This window comes from Pristiophorus japonicus, chromosome 21 (assembly GCF_044704955.1).
Source record: "Pristiophorus japonicus isolate sPriJap1 chromosome 21, sPriJap1.hap1, whole genome shotgun sequence".
In the NCBI taxonomy this organism is placed as follows: domain Eukaryota; kingdom Metazoa; phylum Chordata; class Chondrichthyes; family Pristiophoridae; genus Pristiophorus; species Pristiophorus japonicus.
Genome location: NC_091997.1, coordinates 8098934 through 8111454, shown reverse-complemented (window position 1 = coordinate 8111454; position 12521 = coordinate 8098934). Strand labels below are relative to the sequence as shown.

At 43.3% G+C, this 12521-nt stretch overlaps 1 protein-coding gene across 4 annotated transcripts in view; it reads right to left on the bottom strand.

The window, feature by feature from the left end:
* Positions 1-12521, bottom strand: part of wnk4a (WNK lysine deficient protein kinase 4a) — a 98882-nt gene that overhangs the window by 58432 nt on the left and 27929 nt on the right. For all 4 annotated transcript variants that reach the window (XM_070864331.1, XM_070864334.1, XM_070864332.1 and 1 more), the window contains exons 2-3: positions 5945-6117; positions 3780-4000 (exon numbers count right to left, since the gene is read on the bottom strand). In XM_070864331.1, coding sequence (XP_070720432.1) covers positions 3780-4000; positions 5945-6117 — 394 coding nt within the window. The remainder of the gene's footprint in view (positions 1-3779; positions 4001-5944; positions 6118-12521) is intronic.

Here is a 12521-nt window from a genome sequence, read left to right as displayed (position 1 = left end):
TTTGTTACACTACACTCTGTCCCCTCTTCCAGGTCATCTATGTATATTGTAAACAGTTGTGGTTCCAGCACCGATCCCTGTGGCACTCCACTAACCACCGATTTCCAACCCGAAAAGGACCCATTTATCCCGACTCTCTGCTTTCTGTTAGCCAGCCAATTCTTGATCCATGCTAATACATTTCCTCTGACTCTGTGTACCTTTATCTTCTGCAGTAACCTTTTGTGTGGCACCTTATCGAATGCCTTTTGGAAATCTAAATACACCACATCCATTGGTACACCTCTATCCACCATGCTCGTTATATCCTCAAAGAATTCCAGTAAATTAGTTAAACATGATTTCCCCTTCATGAATCCATGTTGCGTCTGCTTGATTGCACTATTCCTATCTCGATGTCCCGCTATTTCTTCCTTAATGATAGCTTCAAGCATTTTCCCCACTACAGATGTTAAACTAACCGGCCTATAGTTACCTGCCTTATGTCTTCCCCCTTTTTTAAACAGAGGCGTTATATTAGCTGCTTTCCAATCCGATGGTACCTTCCCAGAGTGCAGAGAATTTTGGTAGATTATAACGAATGCATCTGCTATAACTTCCGCCATCTCTTTTAATACCCTGGGATGCATTTCATCAGGACCAGGAGACTTGTCTACCTTGAGTCCCATTAGCCTGTCCAGTACTACCCCCCTAGTGATAGTGATAATCTCAAGGTCCTCCCTTCCCACATTCCCGTGACCAGCAATTTTTGGCATGGTTTTTGTGTCTTCCACTGTGAAGACCGAAGCAAAATAATTGTTTAAGGTCTCAGCCATTTACACATTTCCCATTATTAAATCCCCCTTCTCATCTTCTAAGGGACCAACATTTACTTTAGTCACTCTTTTCCGTTTTATATATCGGCAAAAGCTTTTACTATCTGTTTTTATGTTTTGCGCAAGTTTACTTTTGTAATCTATCTTTCCTTTCTTTATTGCTTTCTTATTCATTCTTTGCTGTCGTTTAAAATTTTCCCAATCTTCTAGTTTCCCATTAGCCTTGGCCACTTATATGCATTGGTTTTTAATTTGATACTCTCCTTTATTTCCTTGGTTATCCACGGCTGGTTATCCCTTCTCTTACCGCGCTTCTTTTTCACTGGAATATATTTTTGTTGCGCACTATGAAAGAGCTCCTTAAAAGTCCTCCACTGTTCCTCAATTGTGTTACCGTTTAGTCTGTGTTCCCAGTCTACTTTAGCCAACTCTGCTCTCATCCCACTGTAGTCCCCTTTGTTTAAGCATAGTACGCTCGTTTGAGACACTACTTCCTCACCCTCAATCTGTATTACAAATTCAACCATACTATGATCACTCATTCCGAGAGGATCTTTTACTCGGAGATCGTTTATTATTTCTGTCGCATTACACAGGACCAGTTCTAAGATAGCTGGCTCCCTTGTAGGTTCTGCAACATACTGTTCTAAGAAACAATCCCATATGCATTCTATGAATTTCTCCTCAAGACTACCCCGTGCGATTTGATTTGACCAATCGATATGTATGTTAAAATCCCCCATGATTACTGCTGTTCCTTTTTCACATGCCTCCATTATTCCCTTGATTATTGTCCGCCCCACCGTGAAGTTATTATTTGGGGGCCTATAAACTACGCCCACCAGTGACTTTTTCCCCTTACTATCTCTAATCTCCACCCATTCAACATTTTGTTCATTAGAGCCAATATCGTCTCTCACAACTGCCCTGATATCATCCTTTATTAACAGAGCTACCCCACCTCCTTTCCCTTCTTGTCTATCTTTCCGAATTGTCAGATGCCCCTGTATGTTTAATTCCCAGTCTTGGCCACCCTGCAACCACGTTTCTGTAATGGCCACCAAATCATACCCATTTGTAATGATTTGTGCCGTCAACTCATTTATTTTATTTTGAATCCTGCGTGCGTGGATTTTTTTTCTAGTTCAATGTTACGCGAGTGCAAGAAACAGGCAGGCACCTAATCATAATATTGAAATCAGGCCCCATTATGCTACTTAGATGGAGATGGCGATCGTCCCCATTGGTCCATGTTCCTGCCCATTGAAAATGGGCATCCAACCTTGCTCGACACAGATATATGAGAAACTGGGTTTGCAAAGCCCTGTTTGATTATTGCGATGAGCATTTTCAGGCTATTTTTAAACCTGTTTTCTTGATTTTTCTGACATTCTGATTTAGATGGTCACAAGACACTGGCAAAAAAATAGCTATTCCTTAACAATCACCACACTGACAATAATAGTGCAATGGCTTTCCTCTTGGGAATCCCAAATACTTGTGTTTATTGGAGAGACATAAAAAGAGAAGCACCAATGGAGGGATACAAGGTAAGTTAGGTTGCAGCAGAGGTATTCTATAGCCACCTGCCAGTAGCTTTATACCTGGATCTACAGACAAGCATGCACAGATAATTAGTGAAGGCTCCAATTCCAAAGGAAGGTCTCGATTGTCGACCCGATGACAGGAATGGGTTTAACTTACCGTCTTGCTGTGTTTGGCTGAACCTGTAACGATGATCAATCAGTTGTGCAAGCCCTGGCAATGACTGTGAGAAAGCAGTTCCTGAGGCTCCAGGTAAGCACAAGGCCAGATGAAGATTTGTTCTATCTGCTGCATCGCCATCGTCGCAGGTGGTCCCTCGTATCGAGGATGACTTGCTTCCACGCCAAAAAGGGAAGAGTTCACAGGTGTTTCAATGAAGGACCGAATATTCCAGGTCCCAAACTACATGTTGAAGGCTGGAAGATGCCTGTGTGTGGATTTTTTTTAAACGTGTGGTGGCCGTTGCACACCAGCCACTACACGGGCTTGACAGAGCGAGGTCTTGGTCCAGTGGCAAGGATTAACCAGGACGACTGGCGACCAGCTCTGCTGCACGGACCTAGTGCGCGCGCATATCGCAGTGTGGGCTGGCCCGTGCTGCCCCTGGGCCCTCGCCTCTTCTGGGCCCTGTATCTGCTGCAAGGACACCTGCAGCTAACATGCACCATCGGGCTGCCACAGCCAACAGCAACAGCCAGCCGCAGCCTCAAATTTGTCTCCACCTCCTTTCAGACGCACTGCAATGTTGACCAATTAAGGATGGTATCCTGGGGTGACAAACCGGGTCACTATTTTCACAACTACCTCATGCAGCACCCACACCACTTCGGCAACCATTAAACAAAGGGTCAGGTGCTGGGCTGTTCATCACTTGCCTGCAGACTCCATTTTGTGGCTCTACATCGGTTTCCCTGTCACTTCATTTTTCTCTGTCGCTTCTTTCATGTCGCTCCCGTCAGAGTAGACAAGGGCTGCCGAGAGGTTGAAATGCTCTTTGAACAGGTAGGATACCAATTTTAATTGTACGAGGGAGAGCTCTGAAATTTCCATTCAACTCCCTTAGTTAGTTGCGGAGGAAAACTTGCAGCAGATGCAATTTATTTACCCTCAACTGACGGCATCCAGGAGTTCCTTTCTCAGTTACGTCGTAGGTTCGATGAAATGCTGACAATGTACCTCAATCTCAAACTTAAATGGGCTTCTTTTACTGCATGACTAATATCTTCATATCACATTTCTCGCATTCACTAGCCAGGTAGTGTTTCTGAACGAGATTACCAAATCATTGCCAATTCAGCTCATATTGGAGGGAAATGTAGTACTTTGGATCCACTGGACGTGGGATCAGACTGCCTAGAACTAATTTCCGCCATGATAATCTAATTAATAAAGGTATAAAAGATCTTAACTTGTGTTTACCTATTACACTTTTTGCAAATGATGCACTTTTTAGTGTTGCAAGACCAAGGTCACCAATCTTTACCGAGCCGGTTGGCCCTGTGATGAAGATATTATCACATTTCAGGTCACGGTGAATGATAGGAGGGGACCGTGTATGAAGAAACTGTAGACCTCTCAGAATCTGTCTGCTCCACCTCTGCAGAACCTTATTTTTCATTGCTTTGAACCGTTTTAGATACCTGAAAGAAAAGCAGTAAAATAATATTCCAACTGTAGCAGCTAATGTTTACTTTGCAATTTCTATGGTTATCACAGTGTCAGCTTGTTCAATGTTGTGGTACATTACACCCTGCAAATCCCACCAAATGTAGTCATTCTTTCATCCCATATAACTAGAGAAAGTGTGTTGGGGTGTATCCATAGGACAACTCAGTACAAGACGAGGCAGACTATTTTGTCCTTGTACAAGACTTTGGTCAGGTCTCACTTGGAATACTGTGTCCAGTTTTAGTCTCCTCACATGATGGGGGATATTGAGGCTTTGGAATGGGTGCAGAGGAGGGCACTAAACCAATTCCCAGTCTAAAGCATCTTAGTTATCAAGATAGGCTAAAAGAGTTGGGACTCCACACTTTAGAGAAGCCTAGACTTAAGGGAGATCTGATAGAGGTTTATAAGATAATGAAGGCAATAGATTGTGTTCCAGTTGACAGTTTGTTCCAATTAAATAGGTTAGGGAGGACCAGGGTCACAAATTTAAGTTGAATAAGGCCAGATCTAGGTCAGTTGTGAGGAAGTAGTTCTATTCCCAGTGGATCTCTGGAACAGGCAGCCATCTCGGCGATGGATGTTGATTCGCTGAATTCCTTCAGGCAAAAGCTGGACCTGTTTCTGGCTGGGGTGGGGATCACCTCTTACAGAAGGTAGGTACTGCAGGGAAGTCAGGGCCAGAGTGATCTCTTGGACTAGTTTTGATCGCCTAGATGGGTCGAAGAGAAATTTCACAGATTTATTTTTCCCCTAATTGGCTTGGGTCTTTTTGCCTCTCCCAGGCGATCACACGGTTTCGGGTGGGGTGGAAAGTATATATTGTGATACACAAGGTATTGCAATTGTGTGGGACAGGCTGGGTGGACCAGAGGGTCTTTACCTGTCTATCATTGTTTGTATGTAACTGTCAAGGGATTATAGGGCAGGGCAGCAAAATTATAAAGAAAAGTAAAAACTGTATTAAAAATACTCCACAACATGAACACTACTACAATAAATAGTTATCTTATTCTTATTTTCATCCCATTTACAACAGTAACTTTTGTCTTGTGTTTTAATTGTATTTTGTGCTTGTACGTAGAGGGATAGATCTTGGCTTTGTGCATTGGTGTAAAACGGGTGACAGTGAGTCGGCAGCCCCGTTTTACATCTCTTGTGATTTTTATTTCCATTGGCTTCAATTTACAGAAAACAGATGTGTGCTTCTGTTGACTGAGTGGGTAAGTGGGGAAGAAATTCAGCAAATCAACATCCATCCACATCATGAAGCACTGTAATACTGAAGAGGGAGGTTCAATCCTTGGTGTATGTTGAGTTAGAAAGTCTCTGGTGGCAGCAGTGTGCAATAATTGGTCTGAGCAACCCCAGCTGTGGGACAAAAACTTGATCCAACCGCTGATTCACACGAGATTATGCCTGTCTGTAATGCTCACTGCAGTTGAATAGCCCAGTGATTAGAACATAAGATATAGGAGTAGGAGTAGGCCATTTAGCCCTTCGAGCCTGCTCCGCCATTCAATAAAATTATGGCTGATCTTACACCTCAACTCCACCTTCTCGCAGTATCCCCATGTCCCTTAATATCCAAGAATGTTCGCTGTCCAGACTCTCACAAAGAATAGTTACTTGGGCAAAGGTTCAGAGGCTTGTGCAATCTCAAGGACTCTTCAGAAGAAATGGGGGGAGGGGGGGGGGGAGATTTAAGGGGAGAAAATTGGGGGAGGGATCAAATAGTTTCCAAAACCACAGTATTGGAATTTCTTTCGAAATGTATCTGCAACTTTAACAAAATTATCAGCTGTCATGTGTCTTCTCTCTTTCAGCACACACATTCCTTCTTGCTCATCACTCCAGTCACCATACGGAGTCTATGAAGAAAATCAGTCAGCAAGTGCTGTGAGCTCACTACTTACGTTTTGAGTGTTCCCGATGTCATCAGCTCCGTCACCAGCACAATACATTTGTGCCCTTTCACTGAAGATTTAAAGGAATCATAGAAACGCACAATGTTGGGATGTTGTAATCCTTTCAGCATCTCCACCTCCTCACTGAATCTCTGCCTCTCTGCCTTTGATAATTTGCGAGTCTGTAAAAATGAATGAGCATGTGAGTAAAAAACCACGGTCAACTTTTAGCTTAAATAAAAATCTATGATAGAAATTACTATCCTCAACCTCACTATATGGAGTGATGCGCTGATTCCAAATCCAAATACTTTAATGGAGTTAATCATAACAGTGAAATAATGCAACCGGAATGCTAGGAACACATTTAGCATCCATTTAACATCAGCAATTACTGCCCTCAATGTGCAAGTGCAACACCTCAAATACCTTCGACACTTAACTGTGAAGCACTACTTGATAATTACAAAACATACCATGAGTAGTTTATTTAGAATTCTTTAAACATTTATATTAAGGGGGAGACTCTCTTTTGAAGCTATTTTTCTTCCTATGCCTTCTTGATCTCCATGCACCATCTTTTGTTGGGGTGGCAGAAAGATGACCTGCTCTTCAACTTCCACCAATGCTGGTCTGGAATCTGCTGCTAAAATATGTGGAGGACTCACCCAGGGATATATTCCCCTCCAATGTCATTACTTCACTGTGGGGAGAGGCTTCTGATCAGTGACTCCCACAATGGCATAGCTGAGAACATACGAACATACAGCACTTATGGGCAGAAAAAGGCCAGCTGGTCTACCAAGCCTGCCATACACCATGATGGCCTGACCATCATGGCTAAACACGGTAGAATGTGATAGGCCATCCAGGAGTGCTTTGGAATAGTCAAGTCTAGAAAAAACAAAGGCATGGATGAGGGTTTCAGTAGCGAATGGACGGAGGCAAGGGCGGGGCAGGTGATAATATGGAGGTGGAAATAGGCAGTCTTAGTTATGCTGCAGATATGCGGTCAGAAGCTCATTTCAGGGTCAAATAGGACACTGAGGTTGTGAACAGTGTGGTTCAGCTTCAGACAGAATTTGGAGAGAGGGATGGAGTCAGTGGCTAGGGAGCGGATGTTGTGGCGGGGACCGAAAACAATGGCTTCGGTCTTCACAATATTTAATTGGGAGGATAAAATAAGAGAAAAATACTCTGGAAAATTCCTCTCTGACCCCCTCAGGTGATCAAATTCAGTCCAAGAAATCACATTGACCAATGTTTTCTATAAAGCCATGTGGTTTCTATATGATGCAATCTGTGCCCCAGTCAGGAACCGGTCCAGCTCCCTCTTGGAGGCGCACAGAGTCAGCACCCACCACACCAGCTGCCAATGTATTCCAGAGGCTCACAATTCTCTGGGAAAGAAGAACTGCCTAATATCCAGTCTATTCCCACTCATACATAGCTTGAACACAGGTCCCCATGTCCTCCCCAGTCAGTTAAACTGGAATAATCGATCAATAGGGACACTATTCAGCCTTTTAATTATTTTATAGATTATTAGGTCACCTCTATGACCATACTGCTCTAAAGTAAACAGACCTTAAGCCTATCGGAGTAGCTGAGGTTCTTTAAGATAGGAATCATTCTTGTAGCTCTCCTTTGGACCTTTCCCAAGGTCACTATATCACCCACCATGTGAGGCGACCAAAACTGGGCAGAGTCCTCTAAATTAAGTCCGACCAATGACCTGTGAGTGTCAAAATGGTGTCTTTTGATTTATACTGAATGGTTCTATTAATACAACACAATACCTTGTTAGCTTTAACTACAGTTTCTCTGCATTGGTCGTAAATCTTCAGTGATCTGTGTACAATAACACCAAGATCTTTTTTTTCTCTCAAGCTCTTTCAATATTGTTCCCTGTAAAGGGTATGTGTATTCTGTTTTGTCCCAACCAACATGCAAGTTAAATGTAATTTGCCAATGTGTGGCCCACTCTCCAAGCACATCTATTTTGCGGGGGGAGTGGTTTGGTTGCACTCCTCTACCTTGCCTCTTGCATAGAATTTAGCATCATCTTCAAACTTACTTAGCATACTCCCAGCACCACTGGTTAGGTCATGAAGACCATGAAAAGTAGTGGGCCTAGGACCTATCCCTGGGGGAACACCACGAACGTGTCTCCAAGCTGAACTGCATCTGTTATCTACAACTTTTTGGCTGCGGGATTGGATCGAATTCTTAATCCATTGTTTCAAATTCCTACTGATACCACAATATTCCATCCTGTGAAATAACCTAGTGTGAGGTACCTTATCAAAGGCTTTCTGAAAGTCCAGGCAGAACATGTCTACCGGATTTCCCTCATTCCTCATCCACCACCCTCGGTGACTTCCTGAAAAAACTCTATCAAATTCGTTAGGCATGACCTATGTTTTTCAGAAGCTGTGTTGCGAATTTCTAATGGTCCCTTCCTTTTCCCAGTGATCCTAAAGGGCATCTCTTACAATCCCTTCACGCATCTTCCCAATAATGGATGTCAGGCTGATAGGCCTGTAGTTCCCTGGCTCCGATTTGTCACCTTTTTTGAAAATAGGAACTACTTGAACTAGCTTCCAGTCTAAGGGAACTATCCCTGACTCTAATTGAAGATACGGGCAAGGAGCTCACAGAGCACCTGTCCCAACCCTTTGATCACCCTCGGATGGATATGTTCCGAACCTGGAGCCTTATCAACTTTGAGCTTTCCTGATCTATCCAAGATGGCTTTACTATCTATTTTAATATTAATAATAGTATTCAATGCTGAGCACCCCTCAGCTGGATCATCTACAGGAGTATAGACTGATGCAAAATAACCATTTAGCAGCTCTGCCATAACCTGAGAATCAGTTTGTAACTGCCCTGCAGCATTCTTCTGTGGCCCTATATGGTCCTCAATAGTCCTCTGGCGTAGCTGAAAAAGATTTTGCTATTACTGCCACAATCAAGCACCATCGTATTTTCCAGAGATTGCTTGGCTAATCTTACGGCTGTTTTTATCTCCGTTATTTGCACGCGATACAGTTCCCTGTTGTCATGCGAGTTAAATGCCCTCAGTGCGTAGAATGCGTTCTGGTTCAATTGAATTTGACAATAAGTGAACATGTGGAAGATCACGTGGGTGAACCCACAACCAGTCATTCTGTGGCACAGCACAGCTGTCCCACCACTCATAACAAACATTATTTATTAAGAAAGTATGTCCACATGGAGATAATATAAAGAGCAAAAGAAAACCAGATGGTTGGACTTTTAGCATTTCCTGTCAGACGGTGGATGTGCAGTGATCGTGCAAAGAGATTTATTTTTTTGGTTTCATGTGCATTTCTGGCTTCTGCAAATGATCCTCTGAATTCAGCTGCACAAATGGAGCTGGCATTTATCACTCCCCAGTAGTGTTAGCGTGCTGTATGCTGGGGTGGGGAGGCAAGTCAGCAGTTTTCCTAAGCCCTTGTGAAAGGGTACTCACTCAACTAAAACAAGGCATTTTTAAAATTCCGTATATAATCAAATCATTCACCTACGGGATTAAAACTCTGTACAGGTCTGGCGCCAATGTGATACAGGCCCAGGTGTGCACGATTCATTTTTTGAGAGGTCTCCAACATGTGGATTCCGCAATTGGATAATAAATTCTTTCCACAAATCTACTACAGATTAAAACAAATACAATACATTGCAACATGACTATTTAAACATAAGCTGATGAATACAATTATCCCCCCCCCCCCTACCCAAGTCTATCAAAATGTGGAAATCTTAAACCATTCGAGCTTGAAGTCTTTCTTTGTTCCAACACAAACAAAGTGACGAGGTACTGAAAAGGTCTTCACAAGTTCCTTGGTTCTGACACTCACGCAAACCAGTTTGCTCAAAACATACACTTGCTGTCAGCACAAAACTGTAAAAAGTGAAGCTTTCACAACAGCCTGGCACAAACACTGGAGGGAGTCCTTGAACCGGTGGTTACAAAGGCACCAGTGGGATCTACATCTCTACTATGGTCTGCTTTTGAAGAGATGGAAATTTCACGGCAATTTTATCTGAGGTACTTTTGGGACCACTTATTCTTTAGATCTAGGCTCACCTATCTCGGCCTCTGCCTCTGCCCACACTCCTCACCCTCCAAAGGGCTGGATCTGATGATGTAAAACAGATTAGTCATTTTGTCACTGACCTCATGCTTTCTAAGCTGTCTCATCATGTCTGTACATTGCTACAATCAGTTCCTATCACTCTCAGTCACATCATCTCTGCCAGAACGTGATGTTCTTGCCAACGTGATTGCTTGGAAATGGCTTGTATAGAAATAATGGGTATTCCAAGGAGGATGGAAAGACATATTTAATTGGACATCAATATATTTGTCAAAGATACTAATAATAATAATAATGGGCCAGAAATTCCGGCCTCCCCGGGTTCGTACGGATGTATACGGATCCGGGAAGGCATGACAAAACCGGCTTTTCCGATCCATCAAGCTGGAGCTCGACAGATCTTCCTTATCTCGGCAGCCAGGACATTTGCATGGGCAAGATTGCGGTATTTACCCATATCTTGCCCAGCAAATGTCCTGAACACTCTTGCGCCTGATAAAAGCAGGCGCATAGCCTACTTTTACAGGCATAAGAGTTTTAAAATACACAAAAACATTTTAAAATAAAATAATAAAAACATTTTATTGTTAAAAACTCTCCGCACTACAGTAAGTTTATTTTAAACCATAATTTTAAAAAACTTACAAATCGGAAATATGTTTTTTTATAATAAATAAATAACTAATTTAAATTAATAAAAATGAGGTGTATTTTTTCTTTTTTTTTTTAAATGAGTGTTTTGTGTATTGGGGGGGGTTCTCATTTATACTAACGGGAATTCCAACTTACGGAGGTCCCATTATTAAGAATGAGAACATACTTTACCTTGATTGGTTGCCCAGATCCGTGTGACTGCAGCGCCAGCCCTGCGCACGTCCTGATGTGCACGCGCTCCGACGCACAGTCAGTGGAGGCCTCAGGACCGGGAGTTTTTCCCTCGATCGCCCGCGGGAAGCAGTTGACCAGGATTTCTGGGCCATTAGGTTCAGGCGTAGTTTAAATGATTAACAATGCCTGTATTATTTCTTATCAACGGAATGATCTGAATGAGGCAAATTTACAGCATCCTTCAAACCTCCATTTTATAGAACAGTAAATGTAGAAGCATTCAATAATTCAGTGGAGTATTTTCTTGAAAAAAATTATTATTTTTCTGTATATACCCAGTCCCACGCTGTCACTTTGAATGTTTAAAATGATGTCAGAGTTAGTGAAATGTTCATGCAGATTTGATGTGTGTTCCTGCCAGCAAAGCAAACCATGATTTTAAGGGAAATAACGGCTCCTTTAATGAGTGCAATGAATCATTTCACTGCTCCTGCCTCACAATTTCTGATAAGATGAGAATCAACAAGGGTAATTCCCATATGTAATAAGAATGAAGATTAAAAAATCACTGGCAATTCTGCAACTGATCACAAATGCACTAGGACTCTACAAGACCAAATAAACTGCATACACAATGTGGTAAATGACAGGATTGCGTGAAACACATGATTTTTAATTAAAATTCACTCCAACTCACGATTCAACAGCGAAAACTCACAATTTTTTTCTGCTGTCTTCATCATCGCCACACCTCCTGCGATTGGCTGCTGCTGGGACACATGGGTTCTGGACCGGGGGTCCATGGCACCCTAGGGGGTCGGTCAGTTGGTTTGTCCCATTTGTAGTCTCCCACGAGATGGTTTTCCTATTAGAAGTCTTCCTTGCGCCCCCACCCCGTGTAGTTGAAACGATTGGAATGGTCTCAGATACAAAGACTGAGCACGCGCCTTGTTGGACACTATCTTTGGGCAAGTTCACTGGCTTGAGAATTATCTCGGTAAGATTTTCTTTTATTGAAACCTGAAGACCGATTGGGAAAAATCACTGGGGCGAAAACGGGGCATGTAATTCAAATTGTGAGAACATTTATTGCCTGGCGCGAAATATCGGTAAGTGACCCAGAATTCGGGTCTTTAACTGTGAAAAATGCCCGGGGCGCTATGCGCCTCCGCGGGGCGATACGAGTCAGCGCCGCGCTTACCACATGAGCACGGCGTAGCACTGATAACTCTCAACATCTCCCCCCTTCAATTAAAGGGGAGGGCCTCTGCTGGCTCTGCAGTCCCTTTGGCAGCCGCCACTGAGCTACCAGGGACACCCCCGACCGGGCCAACAGCCTGGCACCCAAACAGAGTGCTGGGCTGCAGGATGGCGACCTGGTCAAGGGGAGCACCGGCGGCGGATATCCCCGGAGGGGCAAATGGGGCTATAAAAAAAAAAGGGCAATTTCGCCCGCACCGTGTCTCCCTTCATTCATCGCCAGCCTCCTGGAGCCATGTTCAGAGCTTGGATGTTGACGACCCTTCGCATCAGCCTGTCCGTCTCGTCCTGGGATCGGGATATTTTATTCTTTGCTGGGGAGGACTAAGCGAGCCGACTAAAAATAACTAACCGGAGGAAGAGGTCCGAGC